Source organism: Hemicordylus capensis, chromosome 1 (assembly GCF_027244095.1).
Source record: "Hemicordylus capensis ecotype Gifberg chromosome 1, rHemCap1.1.pri, whole genome shotgun sequence".
Taxonomy (NCBI): Eukaryota; Metazoa; Chordata; class Lepidosauria; order Squamata; family Cordylidae; genus Hemicordylus; species Hemicordylus capensis.
Genome location: NC_069657.1, coordinates 109060842 through 109078083, shown reverse-complemented (window position 1 = coordinate 109078083; position 17242 = coordinate 109060842). Strand labels below are relative to the sequence as shown.

Sequence of the window (17242 nt, the reverse complement as noted above, 5' to 3'; positions counted from 1 at the left end):
TTTAATGCACAAAAGGATCTTCTGACATACACACTGCATGACAGAGCAATTTTTGCACCTGCAAAAGTAACCCAATATGCAGAAAATTAGTTGATGATTTAGTTGATAAATAAAATAATTTTAATTACTTACTTACTTAATTAATATACCACCCAAACTTTCGTATCTGGGTGGTTAACATAAAACAATTAAAACACATATAAAAAGTTTAAAAATTCAACAATTTAAAATCAATCACAAAATTAAAACCGACAAATTTTTAAAAGCTAAGAAAGCTAAGTAGGGAGCGCATTCCACAATCTTGGGGCAGCAACCAAGAAGCCTGGTCTTTGTAATGGAGATAAAGTAATTGGGGAAAGTTCCCGCTGCATATGTTCTGCGTTTCAGTCTGCTGTTAAATGCACAGGAGCAGGTCCAATAAAAACCTTGGGAAAACGACCAGGCATTTTCTCGGTGGTAGTGTTTAGGTCCTTTCATAACACAGTAAATCAACTGTTATGATTACTTACTTTCAGTCTCTCTTTCCAGTGATGTGTATCGATAAAGCCAGTGTTAGAATATAGGAATCTCCTTTCTTTCAACACCCTACATTTTTGTAGTTCTTAACTGAAGTCTAAATGGATGATCAAATGTTACTAGTAGCAAGGAATAGTACTGGAAATACTAGTGTAGCATTCCTAACAACTGGAAGTCTGGAGTCTGCATACTGTCCCTTACAGGCAGGGAATCAAACCATTAAAATGTAGGGTTCAATTCCAGTTCAGGTTCAACAGCATTTTTTAACACTTCAGTTCTGGTTTATACACTTAACTTTAAAAAGTGGTTCAATAACCAATTCATACACTTTAAACCACTTGTGAACCAGTTTAGAATAGATTTCATGTAGATTCATATCAAACTCTTTTGCTTGCAATGTAGCTCTACAAACTGAGTTCAATAAAAACTCTTAGCCTGAGGGGGGGATTTTTATTTAAACTGTTCATTGCTGAATTTTTAAATGATTTTTAAAACACAGATAAAGTAGACAACAGAATTTTTAAAAGAACATTAAGTATAGAACATTAAGTAATAGTTGAACATAAAAGAGAATAAGTGTGGACCCACAGCAAAATATTTCAGTCTATCTCTGGTTTGTATGTGTTATTTTAGCCTGTGGCTGAGCAGGGTGAAAACCCCCTAAAAGGTAGCAATAGAGACAGGAAACCCTACTCCAACCTGGGTCTTACTTCATATGCAAATCTTATTTTTCTGGTTTGGTTTTGTTTTGTTTGCAGGGCACTGGTGTTCAGTCCTTGGTGCTCAGCTCCTTTTCTGGTGCTCAGTACACTGAGCACACTGGTGCTCAGCTCCTTTTCATCCAGCTCTTAGATCTCTTAGCATTCAAGACTTGATGTTAAGAAGCAGTGCTCTTCACTTTTGTGTAACTGCTACAGTGTGGGCTAAGGTATGAGTCTTATTGAGCTTATCTGTTGAGTCTTATTGAGCTTATCTGATCCTCCAGGGTGTTTCTATAAAGTTGGGGAGTTGTTAGGAAGGTTTCTCAAAACTTGCCCACATGTACCTGAGAGGGCAGTACTTCATAATACCAAAAGATTAACTGTGTCACACTCCTTCCTCTTCAGAAACTGAACAGAATTACTTGACTGGTGAGGGAGCCACTATTAGAAAATCTTCTCCCTCAGAAGCACTGTCTTGAGAAATTTCCCGTCTTTTTCCTCAAGCCCTACTCCCCCCATCCAGTGAGCTCCATTCACTCTGCACTGAGCCCACAAACATTTGGGGATTCCCCCCACCATCCTTTTGCTGATAGTTGTTGCCTGCTGAGTTAACATCACTCACCATATGCTTAGAGGCACATGTTACCAAATTCTTCCTAAACATTGCTGTAACACTAATTTCCAGGTTTTGCTGTTGCCACCAGCTGTTGCAGGTGGTGCATTGGAGCATGGAGGACCTAGCCAAATTGTGTTTTCACGTTTATGATTTTATAGCCAATACAATGTCTCCATTTGGACACCAGATCTCATACTCTCATGGCATGAACGTTAGGGGTCACTGAATTTCCTTGGTTTTGTAGTTCATTTGGTTCTTCCATATCTATTAACTTTCATTATAAATCCAAGTTTCCCTCCGTCCCTTCCCTTAATTAAATTTCCTTGCTTTTTAAAACAGAGAAGCTGTTCTCACACACATCCTAAGCCGAGCTAGGGATGCCCAGCCTGGGTTAGGATGAGTGTGAGAACCACCAGGATCGGGCCTGATCCTGGTGGGCAAGCACCACCTATCCTGGCTTTTAAGCCTGACTGTTAACCAAGGTTAAGGGAGTGAGTGCTCCATTACCCCTGGCTATGTGTGAGTGCGGGCTGATCCCAGCCCAGCCGCACACAGAGATGGGCACTAACATATTCTTCTCTTGGGGGAATCCCTCAATGCGGCATGTGTTGCATTATGGGATTCATGGAGGCTGCATTATGGGATTCATGGAGGCTGGGACAGCAAGTCGCAGCCTCTGTTTACCAGTGCTGTTGGGAGCAGCGTGAAGATACATCTGCGCTCCTCTTGACTACCAATTAAATAACCTTTGCCTTCAGCTCAGGACCCAGTCTTTCATTTCATTTCTGCTTCATCATCTAGATTGGCTGCCTTGCCTATGCTGCCAGCTCTAGCACAAGCAGCTAAACAAGCTTGGATAAACCCCTCTTCAGTTGCCGCTACACCTAAGATGCTTGTTATCAGGTTTGTTCTGAAATGTGGTAGTAACCACCCTTGGTGACTATGTTCAAAGTGTGGGAAATTGGCTCCAAGGGGTGCAAACGTATGTTATATTAAACTTAAACACATGTTAAACCTAAAGTAACAGGGAAAGTTGATCACAGTATGGATTCACTGGAAGTTAGGATAAGTTAAAGGTAGGAAGCACGGACAAGTGCTTTGAAAACAGAGTGGCTGTATTGAGGTGTAATGGGGCACTGAATGAGAAAAGAGGGTGTTTTAAAGTAAAGATTAGGCTAGCAAATTAGTTGGAAAATGGTCTTCCCATTAGGAGTTAGTAGACTCTAACTAGGGCAATGTTATAGCTCTAAGATGGAGGACAGCAGTTTGGGGTGAAAGATATCAGAAAGAAAGATAGCGCAAATGCATTTTTCATAACTACCTGTGATCTAGGTAGGATCCTTCTCTCCAGGAGGCTCGAGCACATGGCAAGACACAAGAGGGGGGTGCCAAGGAATGTACAAGAGAGCGATACCCTTGTGGGAGAGTTTTTTATAGTCAAAAACATTAATGCAGGGCATGAGTGGTGGGGAGTCAAAATATTTTGAATACTTGTTTCTTCAAGTAGCGGTATAAATAGAAATGGGAGGGAGCAGATCTCTCTGGCATTACTCACCAAAACTGTTAAGTGGAAAGGAGGGAAATATCCTTGTCTCTTATTATCTATAGAGGCTCATTTAGCGGTGGAAGGGAGACTGGATTCCATTACCTTTTGTCTCTTTTGTATGCTGATTTGGTCTTGCCCGGACACTCTATATGTGCTCAGGTGCAATCAGTGTGGCATATCCTGGTGTCAGGACTGATCCTGACCCTGGTCTGGAGGCCAGTGGCTCCAAGGATGAGGGAGATTCTGCACCACTAGATGAAGCCGCTCCAGCTATCAGGCCACTCGTGCCTCCGTTGCCAGAACCACCTGAACCTGCCATTCCATGAGGTGCCTGAACCTGCCACCCCAGCAGAGGCCATATTGCCCTCTGAAGTTACCATTCCTGTAGAGGTTCTGCCATCCACAGAAACTGGTGCCCTGTAGAAACCTCTGAGGAGACACAAGATCCAGTGGCCTCCAGGGGCCAGCCAGCCAGTTACATGCCAGTGCAGAGATCCAGCTGTGGACGAGGAATGCTAGCTTCTCAGGGCTTGCCCCTCAATGGGTCTCCTCGGGAGAAGGGGGAAACCTGAACCAAGATCTCCTCTAGAGTAAGGCATTTCAGGCAGGTCAGGAAAGGGGGTGACTCTAGGCTATGAAGACTCTCAGTTCAGCCCTGGCCTTTGCTGGTTCAACAGCTCTCCTAGAGAGACAAACGCAGCCTCTAGTTCTTGTTTCCTTGCCTTGTGTTCCTGACTTGCTGCCTGATTCTTGGTTACTTGCCTGGCTCCTGCTGTGGCCCCCGTATGTTGCTGTTAGGCTGTCCTGTTCCCAAGTGGATGCTTCGGGCAGCTGTGGCGGGGCAGGGTGGGGAGAGTGGTAGCTTTAAGAATGAGCCATGCAGGTCCTTACCTGCTCCTCCGCTGCACATGGCCTTCTGCAAAGGATAGTGCCATGACCAGAATGGCAGCAGAGGAGCAGGTAGGGACCCACATGCCTCATTCTTAAAGCTACCACTCACCCCCCCCCCCGAAACATTTTGAATGCAGCTGCCCAAATTGTCTTGGTGCCTTGCTAATGAGGTGCCAAAATGATTTGGGCACATCCCTATTTGCCATCCCTGTGAGGTCTGGTTGCAAGATCAGACACCCAGTCCCATTTAAGTTACATTAACCTGGGGGCACCAGGAAATGCCTAATCAGAATGAGCTGTAATTGCAGGAATGCAGCAGGCTAAAATTTATCTTCAAAATAGGCTAAGGAAAACGGCTGTGTTTCTGGTCTGAGGGTGCACTGAAGCACACAGAATGGCAAACTGAGTGAGCCTGGAAACAATATCCCTCAACTGGGTGTAACTTTGGGGTATCCCAAGTTGCAACCACATACTAAAGCAAAGTTAAACTCCATCCATCAGAGGCTTAACTAGGGAAAACGGCACCTAGGGCAAGCACTGAAATTGCGCCCCCCCCCCAACATACATCTGACTGACACACATGTTTCAGACAACTTTTGAGTGGTGCACTACATACTACATACTTAGGTTTTTCCTCACAACAACCCTGCACATAGGCTGAGTAAATTTACATTCAACTAAATACAAAGAGGCTAAATTTCTAAATAACCCAAATGACCGTGTTTTAGAATAGTTGGTCATAGACAACAAGAGAGAAGGCAACCCTGGACTTAATCGTGAGTGCTGCTCAAGATGTCTATGTTAGGGAACACTGACCATAGTGTGAGCAAATTCAGCATATATGCAAGTGAAGAATTGCCCAGCAAGTCCAATATGGACACTCTTGAGTTCAAAAGAGGAAACTTGCCCAAAATGAGGAAAATGGTTAAAAGAAATCTTAAGGGGACAGTCAGGAGGATCTAATCACCCCAGAGAATGAAGAGTTTATTTAAAATCACGATTAAAAAAAGAACTCAGTTACGAATGCAGACCTAAAAGAGGAAAAGGTACCACCAAGTCCAGGACAATGCCAGCATTGCTAACAAGTAGAGTCAAGGAAGCTGCAAGAAGGCTTCCATCAGAAAAGAAAAATCCTGCCCAAATGAGGAGAAGAGAAAGGGACACAAAGAAATACTGTCTGAATTAAAGAATACAAACATCTTTGTGGGGAAGCAGATCCTGCCTGGTACTGAAAAGCCATTGTTGATTGGCTCTCACTAGCATCGGGGTGGGTGATTTTGTGTGTCAGTGGTAGCAGCAGTTCCTCTTAGAACAGGAAGGCAGCGCATCAGTAAGGAGCTTTGCTATATGTGGGGTAGAAAAGGAGAATGCTGGGGGTTTCCTTTCATGAAAGGAAGTCCTCTTGCACTAGATTTGGTCAGAGGCGCTTTGTATCAGCTTCGGGGGGGGGGGGATTGGATATGAGGAAGTACTAGACATTCCTCCAACGAAGAGGTGTGTAGTCTCACAGACGTCTAAGGAAACCCTCTCTCCCGATGAGGAAGTTACGGTCGATGGTCATCCTTATAGCAGAACGGTCGACAGTTACGGTCGACGGTCATCCTTATAGCAGAACTGCTGTGTACGGTTCTCTGCAGCGTTCCTCGCGCATGGCTTTCTGCCTCCAAGAATCACAGCACAGCCCTGACGTCCTCCCTGACAGCCCTCCATGGAGGGACACCCAGAAGAGCAAACCCGTTACTTGTGAAGCTGCCCTTTGAGAGTCTCTGCCCGCCTCCCTAGGCGCTTGGCAAGCCAGCCCCCGACCCTCGCCTCCCTGTCTCTGGATCACCCCACATACACATTGCACTCACCAGACCCTTGAGGAGCCGATACTGCAGACAGAGAAATCAAAGACTTGCGGGGGGGGGAGGAAGTGCTCCAGTGAAGAGTTCCTCCCTCTTCCGGTTCTCTCTAGGAATTTCCGCTCTCTCCCTTTAACCCTGCGCCTGCCTCCTCCGAGTCTCTGCCAAAGCGGGAGCGGAGAAGGTGGGTTCCTTGAATCCTGACAACCTCTGCCCAGCCTAGGGCTTGGCTTACAATTCTTCACTGCCTCCCTCCCAAGGATCGGATTTTGTCTCTCTCCCCAGAAGCACGATCCAATGGTGGGAGAGCACCCGCCCCACCCGGAAAGATCTCGTGACTGGCAAGTTGCTCCTGCGCCGGGGGGGGGGGGGGAAGAGGGGTGCCGCCGCTGACCCGGACTCAATTTTTTTTACAAAAAAAATTTCGGGAAAGGAAGGGGATCGGCGGGGGCACTTTTTGGTGCCCCCTACCAAGTGGCGTCCAGGGCATGTGCCCTGCCTGCCCCCTCTATCTTTACGCCCCTGCCATCCATACTGAACCCTTTGAGACTAAATCCTAATTGACGACAGTTAATGTTTGGGTACCACATGGTGTGAGGGTGTACCAATGTACCTCACACCAATGTACCACATGGTGTGAGGGTTGAGATGTTGATATTGCTGCTTTTTCCACATCAAGGCTTACAAAGGCCAAAGGCATAGGCTTGACAAGTCATCTACTGGCCTAATGTGAATGCTCATATTGAGCCGTGGATCAGAATTGTGCACTTTGTCAGGAGCTTTTCCTCAGCAGTGATAGTGAGCCCATGATTGCACATGGAATTCTGGCTCTGCCCTGGCTCAAGCCTGCAGCTGAAATTTTTTACCTTCATGGACAGTCTTATCTGATTATAGTTGACGACTCTTCAAAGTACCTTAAAGTTGAAAGCTTTCACAGTTGTGGGTAAAATGAAGGCTGTCTTTGCTCACCATAGCATACTTAGATAATTGTGTGTGACTATGTTCCTTTCATGAGTTTAATGATGATGCATTTTGTGACAGAGTTAGGAATTTCTATAAAACACGCCAGTTCTGTTATAAGCAGTCCAGCAGAACATATGACTCAAACCATTAGGCGTGTTCAAATGGACTTCTCAGGATGGCATAGATCTGAACTGGACTTTGCTCAACTTGAGGGAAATTTCTTTTCTTAACTACTACTGCACAACTCCTGATGGGGAGACTTTTATTAACTAATCTACCCCCCATGACAGCGGTGTTGATGTCTAGACTACCAACCAACGCGTCTCACAAATTAAGTCACCATCCATCGCAACAAAAGGTGCAATTTGACAATATCAAATTCTTGCCACCTCTGCAAGAGGGAAGAACATGAAGGTGTAAACACACATATGTTGGGTGCCGGTATCCATCACCTTAAAAAGCAAGGAACCATGTTCCTGTGTTGTAGATACCCCTAATGGTAACATAAGACATCACAAACACACAGAAGCAGTCACTGCACTCCAGTAATCTGTAGGAACAGATCCGTCAGAAAGAACACCTGACCATCAAGAACACAACAATGGCAACATCTGTAGTCTAGAAGCAGACATGTGGTAAAGCAGCTAGTAAAATTTGAAGTCTATGTAATGGAATGGTGGTGAAAGCTAGACTCCAGTGGTGAACCAAGTGCTGGTAACCTCTGGCTCCCTAATCTTGCAATTGTTTATGTTAAATTAGTTGCCACTGAACGTGAACTTGTAAACACTTCAGGGTAAAGAAAGATGTAAAGGTTGTTCACATGACCAGCTCTTTCTGGGTAGGAGAGGGTTAACTTGGGTACAGAGGCTCACCTGAAGCCACAGGACTACTGAAGCCTCATCTACTTGGCTCCTTCCTAAGTGAGTAGCCCAGCTTCTACACCTAGGTTAAATGTGAGGTAGGAGAGAAACAGCTCCTCTCCTACCTTTGGACTCCTACCTACATTTGGTCATTTGTGCTGCCGTTGCTGTTCTGAAGGCTCTCAGGGCTGGCGACCATCAAGTCCTGTGGAAAGCATGGCCAGGGAGAGGAGCCCTATTGCATTGGCAAGGGCTGCCTCTCCACTACTAGTATGGTGCATTGTGGGATGTGGGAGGACTTCCTTCTATGAATTCCACTTCAGGCATTCACCGCTATGCCAGTTGTATGGGGGAAGAGGCACTGATTGAATGGGGAAAGGTAGGTAGGATTCTGCCTTCCCCTAACTTCCCCCCTGTTTGGTGAAGAACCTTGTAGTATATGTGTAATGTACCTTTAAGGAGCTTGTAACAGTCTTGTGCCTGACATTCCCTTTGATACTTTGTGAGTATGGTTTAGAGTTGTGTATGCAGTGACCAGAGAATGGAGGCTTTTCCACTGTGTCTTGTCCGAAACCTAGCTGTGTGTTGCTTATCCTAGCTGCCATAAATGAAGCTATTTTATAAACCAAACACATCTATCCTGGTGCTGACCTAGAGAGCAAAACCTATAGGGGCATACCAAAACAAGTGAGTACAGCACCCTTGGGACCCACTAGAAAGAAGTGGGTATTATAGTTAGAACAGAAGAATGCTTTGGACTTGAACTCCCCCCCCCCTTCTCTCCTCTCCCATGTGAATTCCTTAGTCACTTCTATAGTTTACTTTAGCATGATGTAGTGTTACATCTGCAGTTCTTCTCATGGTTGCTAACCAGATTCCAGCATAACTAGGGTTTTTGCAAACTCACATCAAACTCTGCTTGCAAGGTCTGGTTATGAGGGAAATACTGATTAATATTAACCCTGGTTAGTGCCAATGCAGGAGGCTATTCTCATGATCACCCAAAAGCGGGCTAAAGGAGCCTAGCCCGCTTTTGGATAATTGTGTGCTGCAATGGGAGCTGCGCGGCTCCGAGCAGCAAACCTCGCTAAGTACCCCTCCCCTTAGCTGAGGTTAACAGAGCAAGCGCTCTGTTAACCTCAACTTTTTGCTCATGTGATGCCGCGGTGCATGGCGACACATGAGTAGACCCCCGACCGGGCGGTTGCAAGCAGCCTCCTGGGCTTTGGGCTCTCTTCAGAATGCCGCATGCGCTCGCATGGGGCATCCAGGAACTTCCGGGGGCTGCATGGCCCCCAATCTCTGCAGCCCCCACTGGCTCAGTCACGGAGCCGGCAGTAGTGTGTGCAGCCGATCCGGCTGCCTAGGGCTGCCTTTTGATTGTCGACGTCTACAGGGAGAGCGGGCTAAGCCAGCTCTCCCTGCAAACCCCCTTACGGCTCTTCACACTGATCATGTGAAGAGCCTCCAGATGTAACTCTGTACCATGGTTTATGCAAAATGATCCCTCCACCACACACACCTACAATCTAAAGAGGAAGAACTCTACCATGTGATTTTGCTTAACATGTAACCCTTTGTAAATGTTTAGAAAAAGAAGCCAAACTCTGGATAAAATTATATATTTTACTAAAATAATAAAATACTGCTGAAGTGATTCTACTGTCATGTGTTAAGTAGCTAAGAAATCTCATACTGAGTTGGTTTTTTTACTTATTTATTTAAGTTGGTTTATTTATTTTAGTTGGTTTATTTATTTAGTTGGGTTTTTTTACTTATTTATTTATTTTATTTTATTTGTATACCGCCCTTCCAAAATGGCTCAGGGCAGTTTACAATTTAAAAAACCCACTAAAACAGTAAAGAGCTAAAACAAATTTAAAAACAATATAACAATTAACAATTTAAACACATTTTAAAACAACAACTAAACAATTACAGTGATTAAAATCCCAAAATCAGGTTTTTAATTTTAAAATAAACCAGGTATTAAAACCCACAGAATTTAGGAAGCTGAGAAAGCTTGGGTGAAAAGATGGGTTTTCAGGTGTTTTTTTTGAAAATTGCCAGAGATGGGGAGGATTGTATCTCAGCAGGGAGCACATTCCACAATCTCGGGGCAGCAATCGAGAAGGTCTGTCTGTGTGTAGCCACCAAACGAGTTGGCGGTAACTGGAGACGGACCTCCTCAGATGACCTCAATGGCAGACAGACTTCTCTCCCTTTTAATCTCAGGTGAAAACATCTCACTGAAATCTAGGACCCTTGAAGAGACTACATACAATTTTTTTCAATCTTGATGCTTATGCAGTTCAAAAACAACATATTTAAATGTAAAATTTGTCAATGAAGGGGTAGTTTAATAGTTTTCAACCATATTGAATCATTAATTACCCCTGCTCAAAAGGCAACCAAGCTATACATTTACCTCTTCTTTGGTAACAGGTGTTGTAGTGGGGGCAGGGGGACAAGTTTTCTTCTGAGTTATATTAAGTAGGACTGTTGGGCAGTGCCATCTAATTAATATTGATCAGCTAATTGTAATGCAGTTATTCTTACTTTGAGGGTTATGTAAGGAACTTCACTTAATAACAAACAAACAAAATCTTGGAATTCTTAAAGTTCTATAAAAGCTTATTATACAGTCATCCATCGCCAATTGCACAGGTCATGTTCTGGCAAAACCCTGCAGCTAGCAAATTCATGGTTGTTAAGGCATTAAGGTCTATGGGAAACAGGGGGTTAGGGGAGCTGTGGCTGCAAAAACACCAAAAAAGAAAGGAAAAAATGCTGAAAAATCACCTCAAATCCCTTATCACCATGAGTTACCAAGAGGAATGAGGAGATTGAATCTCTAGAAATTTTTTGAAACCCCCCCCCCCAACAAACACTCAAATGCACTTTAAATTGGCAAGGGTAACCAAGAGGAATGAGCAGATTGAACCCTTGAACGCCCAAAATCAATAACTCGCCCCCCAACCCCAAAATACTTCACCAGCTGCAGATACTTGGGTCGCAGCTGGCAAGATCGGTCACAGTATTTCAGTCACATATACTTTAAAAACACAGTTGCTAAAACCACTGTTGGTGAGAGATGGCTGTACAAATTTGTGAAAAGGAGATAACAGTGGCATCACTGTGGCATATATATTCAGTAAATATATAGTACACTTTTTGAGGGATAAAAGAGCTTGTGTTAAGCTCTTTTAGCAGATTAACACAGCTACTACCCAAAGGACTTTTGTGGTACCTCAAGAACTAACACATTTATTGTGGTATAAGCTTTTGTGGGCCAGAGCCCACTTTAGAACCCACTAATACATGTGATGAAGTAGGCTCTCACCACCTGAGTAGGCTCCCATAGATATGCTGCAATAAATTTGCTAATCTTCTAACAAGCCATAAACTCTCTTAGTTTTGCAGTTCTTAATACAGCAGTCTGTATGGAGAGGAGAGCTGGTCTTGTGGTAGCAAGCATGACTTGTCCCCTTTGCTAAGCAAGGTCTGCCTTGGTTGCATGTGAATGGGAGACTACATGCATAAGCACCGTAAGATATTCCCTTTAGGGGAATGGAGTCGCTCTGGTAAGAGCAGAAGGTTCCAAGTTCCCTCCTTGGCATCTCCAAGATAGGGCTGAGAGAGATTCCTGCCTGCAATCTTGGAGAAGTCGCTGCCAGTCTGTTTAGACCAGGGCTGCTCAACTTCAGCCCTTCTGCAGATGTTGGCCAACAACCCCCATAATCTCTGGCTATTGGTCACTGTAGCTGGGGATTATGGGAGTTGTAGTCCAAAAACTGCTGGAGGGCCTAAGTTGAGCAGGCCTGGTGTAGAAAATACTGAGCTAGATGAACCAATGGTCTGACTCGGTATATAGCAGCTTCCTATGTTTCCTATGTCTTGAATATTTAAATAACACAAAATCTCCCATTTTTACACATACAAGTTTGTATCTGAAAATCAAAAGGTAGCCATGTATTTTTTGTGCATCTCTGCCTCTCTTAGATTTGTTCTAAATGGGTTTATACATTTTTTGCAAAACAGGGCATGGTCAGCACTTTTAAATGTTTGATTTTAGCACTTCTAAGCATCGCTGATTTCACTGTTCTAATTGTGGGCACTATTACCGAAAGAGGAGCATCCACTGCTGCCTACCACCACCCAACAACTTGAAAAATATATTTGATTAATGGTGGGAAACAGCAACCTTTTCTCCTTAAGTGGCAGCACCATTTTAGATTTCCCCTGTTCCTCCCCTCCTGACACAGTGTCAGGATGATAAAGGTGAAGTCTGCCCTCGAGTCGGTGTCAACTCCTGGCAACCACAGAGCCCTGTAGTTGTCTTTAGTAGAATACGTGGTGTGGGGGGTTACCATTGCTGTCTCCCTCACAGAATGCCTTTCAGCATCTTCCTATATCACTGCTGCCTGATATAGGTTCTTCCCATAGTCTGGGAAACATACCAGCAGGGATTCAAACTGGCAACCTCTAGTTTGCTAGTCAGGTCACTTCCCCGGTAGAACATTAGAAATTTAAAATACCACTGCTGCTGAAGGAGAACAGTCCACTGTTGCTGCTGCTGTGGTGTGGTGGATGCTTCTCCTAAGGATTGTGACATTAGGGACTTCATGGACCTCCTGTTGGGTCTTCTGATGTGAGGGGCCATCAGGCCTGTGCCCCACCTACCAACCCCTGGTGCTGGTCCTGGGGCCTTTCCAGATCTGTGTTTTAGTCGGATTTCAAACTGCTGTCAGCAGTGTCTGATTTTATTTATTTATTTTATTTTTTATTCTAATCTTTATTAAAACAAACTTACAACACTAAACAATATTGGTCCAAACACAAACAGCAAATCATAATACAACAAACCACAATTCATCAGTCCATCCACACTCTAATATTATTTGTGGTAGGAAAACGACCATAATTTTCCCAATTGGTGTAAAGAATAAAATCTGAACAAATAACATAAAAGAATTATTTGTAGTCTGATTTACATGGGACCAAATATTATCTAGCCAATATAATTCAGTGTCTGGTTTTATATTGTTGTTTTAGGAGTTTTTATTGTTTTTATTTTGATGTATTTTTAATTCTTGTATGTTGGAAACTGTAATTTTTATTTTTTTATTCTGAGCAGCTTTGAATCATATTCAAAGGTGGTATGTAAATTAATAAATTGTCAAAACAGATGGAATGAACTGAAGAAAAAGATCCATTGATTTATACGTCAGTGTCTACCAATTTATTTTTCTTTTTAAAAATTTGGCAAAGGTCGGAAGCTTCAGCCATCCAATTTCCTGAAATAGCTCAATAAATCCCGGTAACTGTTTGTCTGGTCTCTCTTTTACAAAAACAGACAGGTTTGTGTTTGAACAATCTCTGGCCAAAATCCAGCCCAAGTTAATCACTTGAAAGTCCCATTGATTTCAGTGGGAAACCTAAGCATATTCTTGGCTTTCTCCCACCAAAAGCAGCAGGGCACAGATGTGCTTAACACTGGTTGGGTCATGACATCTGTTTTTGGATTGAACCAGTTCAAAATTCTCACTGTTTTCAAAGCAAATTTTGCCTGAACAAGATATGTGGAATCTGATTTCTGATATGTTTTGCTTTCTAAGCAATGCTGTTTGAAATTCTTAATGGCAGTATTAATGGCACTGGTCTTTTAAGAGAAAAGTATTTATTCCAGGACCATCCTCCAACGCCAACATGAAGTTGATAATTAGCTTAATTACTGATAGAACAATTGTTTCACTAGGTGACTTTCTTTTTTCTTTATACAGATTTTCTATTTCCTTTTTATTAAGAAAAAGCAACCCTTTAATTACAATTGTAAATTGTAGAAACAAAGAGAGGTCATGTTCAAAGTATTTCCAGAATGGTTTGCATTAGGTTATTTTCATTGGTGCAGGAGTTCTGAAATTTCAAAGTGGAAATGATTAAAATTGACTCTGTGTCTTCATGCAAGGTAATATCCACTTCTGAAGAATGTGTTCAAAATCGGGAGATTAGGTTATATAGTGAATGAAGATTCTACAAAGAAATAGATTTGTGTATTGATGCCTTTAGAAATATTATTTGATGGCAATAAAATGTCCTCTGAAATTCCCTCCTGAGTGGAGAAAATGGAGTTTGTTTGTAGTAATTGCATTTCCAAGCATTTACTCTCTCACTTTCCAATATGAGTTAAGCCAATTGAAACCTGTGATTTGGTTTTGCTTAGCAGCAAAGGTACCATGTAAATTGATCTGTGATGCATTTCTAAAAAAAGCTTTGAAAGTTTTGAAATTGAGATGGGCTTTTTTCTTATTAGATTTAGATAGTACGAGGATTCAGTTCTATATTTTAGCCTAATATAATATTAACCAAAAATGTTCTTTTTCCATTTGACTTTAATCAAATTCAAGGCACCCATTTCTGTTCAGGCCCATTGGCAGTATGAAGAGTTAGATTATTTCTGCTGTAGTTCTGTGTATACAGAGTTCACTAATGGAGCCATTTAAAATTGCACATAGATGAAATATATGCATATATACAGGTTTCAATGAAATATATGACTGGGTTCACATATCTTTTTCTGTGTAAAGATAGCCTGCTTCTTTAAAGTCAATGGAGATGGTTGGGTAGGCAAGGGAGCTTTGTGTGCATATTTAAGCCTTCTTTCTTGTTTTGCTGTTTAACATTGTGGAGTTAGTGGCCATTAGCAGCAAACCAAATGCCAACTTGGTCCCCATATCCACTCAGGCAGCACTACTGGAGGACCTATTAACATCAGCACTCACTATGCTGCTCAGCACCAAACAAATTTATGGTCACCTCACCTGCCAATAATATCCCATTCCCTTCACATAGGACAAACATGTCAGGCTATCGGCAGGTTACACGTTCGTTTCCAAGTCTGGAAGCCAGAAACCAGAGGTGAATTGTTACTGTGCTTACCTTGCATACTTTCTAGCTTTGCATAGAAATATCACAAAGTGTACCTCTTGCATTTCATGACCTATTGGTCCCACAGTGTACTGTATAATGTTCATGCATCTGAAGAAGTGGGCTCAATCCACAAAGATTTATGCTGAAATAAATCTGATCATCTTTAGGGTACCACAAGACTGTTTTGCATTATGATGAAGCTACCGATAAAAAGAACACGAGCAACACTGTGTAATTTATTCTGTGTAGCTAATTCTAGATTATTCTTTTGTAAATAGAGAATATCTGTCAAAACTATATTTAGCTTCTATCCTAGATTTATCCTCATAGTACATTGTTGTGCTATCTGCTTCTAAACTATTGGTCTGTTTCAAGATAGTTCAATTTCATTTACATTAATTCTTGTAATAGATTTCAGTTGAAAAATATTTTTAAAGATTTAATTGTAACAAAATAAAATGTATGAAAATTGCAGTTAAAATTGTACACAAAAAGAACACAGAGGCATCACAATGCTGTAACAAGATCATGTGTCATTTAAGTAATCTACTATATTATTATGAGAGCGTCTTTGACATCTGATTGCATCATTTTCAAAAGTGGTACTTAAGCAGATAAACCTGTTGACTCCAAACAGGTTCAGTTTTATACTGTATTCTCCAAAATCTAATCCTTTGTAAAAGTTGGGCTAGTAAACATTTTAAAAATATACAATAACTTCAACAGCTATTGTTTTCAAATAAAAATATTTTAAAAGCTGAGTTTAAAAATCAAGCAAAAATATTTGATGACTGATCACACAATACTTGTATTGTCAATTATTTTCTTCTGAAATAAATGGTTATTTAAAAGCTTAATTGGTAAATTCTAGTAGGAAGTTATTGCTGGAATCTACTGGAGAATTATGCTAATCATCTTGACAACAGGTATACATTAGTAGAGATCCCATGAAATAAAAAAGAAATTATGTCAGGACTGTTGGAATATAAGAGTTTTTTCCTTATGTAGTAGGGGTCCCCTGCACCATTCAACAAAGTTTAAAAAAGGATATTTATCACAAACAAGTTACATTAGAATAATGTTATGGTTGAGACATAAATGCATAGAAGCAACAAATTCCTAATAGCTACTGGAGCTTCAGATTTGCCACGGCAGTGCTGTGTATGTAGTCCATAAGTTCTCTATTTTAGTTGATGATAGTAAGTTATTCAGGTTTTTAATGAACCTGCTATTGGACAGGTATGTATATTGTTATAAACCACCTGTGGCATACACTCTTTTGCTTAAAGATCATGCAGATTGAGTAGCATCTCCTGATGTTGTGGACTCTAATGGAGATCCACATATGCTGTCACCCACTCCATTAGTGTCCCCACTTTCATGGGTTTATGGCTCAACCTCGGCATTATTGTAACGTAGTTTTTTGTGTTTAATGTTTCTTAGACTTGGTTTTCCATTGCCAGCATGGAAGGAACCCTAATGCATGAGTTTCAGAGGAGAAGGTAGCAGTCTGAACCTGCTGTGTGGCTCGATCAGCAAGCGTGAGTATTAACGCTAGAGCTGTCAGGCCTTGTGAAAATTAATGAAGCGTGACGGTTACAGAGTGAAAGGTCAGAGGCAGAGCTTGCTCTTAAGTAACATTTGTGTTTTGTTGTGTCTAACAACATTTTCAACAAAGGAGAGCTTTTATGTGTGAGCTTTAGATTTATCGCAGGACTCCATAGGTCTCGGCCTTCGCTTCTCCCTGTGCTGTAGCCTGGTGTTTTCCTTGCATAAAACCAAAACAGTTCAGCTGTTTGCTCTTCTGCCTGCCTTGATGGATTTTCCGTGTGGTTCTCGAATGTCCTTTCAGCTTCTGTCCAAATCAGATATTACTTTTGAAAGGTATTTTTGTGTGAGGTTAAAGCTGTAGCAAGTGATGAGATTGTTCATCAGAAAGATTTGCTCAGTAGTTTTAAGGAATGCCTGGCTTTTGGCATACTGACTCTCTCTTTCTCTGTATGTCTGATACATTTGTGTCACTTCACTGTTGTGTTCATATTTTTCAGTCAGCAGGAGATTATATGTGAAAGTGAGAATATAATGGGCAAGTTTAGGTGATAGATTTTTTTTTATTGTACTGGTAAAACAATTTAAGAGGTGGCTCATGCTACCACATATGAGAATTATTCATTGTTTTGATCAGAAAGACTGTTAAGAGTCTTGTGTTGTGAAGAAACAACCATGATTGACTTAGTGAACAAACTAGAGAATTTGTATAGAGTTTAATCGTTCAATTCCTAGCAGCTAATGGAGTTCTTGTAGGAATAGGCTTCCCACTTCACTGTAGCCCCCTTTGTGCACATAAGCAAGCAACTCAAACTGCATGTTGCCTC

The 17242-nt window shown here is 42.0% G+C and overlaps 1 protein-coding gene across 12 annotated transcripts in view; it reads left to right on the top strand.

Annotated features, from left to right (window-relative positions):
* MPPED2 (metallophosphoesterase domain containing 2) overlaps window positions 1–17242 on the top strand; it is a 243544-nt gene that overhangs the window by 92619 nt on the left and 133683 nt on the right. For 2 of the 12 annotated variants that reach the window (XM_053283670.1, XM_053283669.1), the window contains exon 2: window positions 16311–16408. The exons of the other annotated variants lie outside the window; for them this stretch is intronic. In XM_053283670.1, the coding sequence (XP_053139645.1) occupies window positions 16351–16408 (58 nt within the window). In that variant the 5' untranslated portion in view covers window positions 16311–16350. The remainder of the gene's footprint in view (window positions 1–16310; window positions 16409–17242) is intronic. 12 annotated transcript variants of the gene reach the window in all.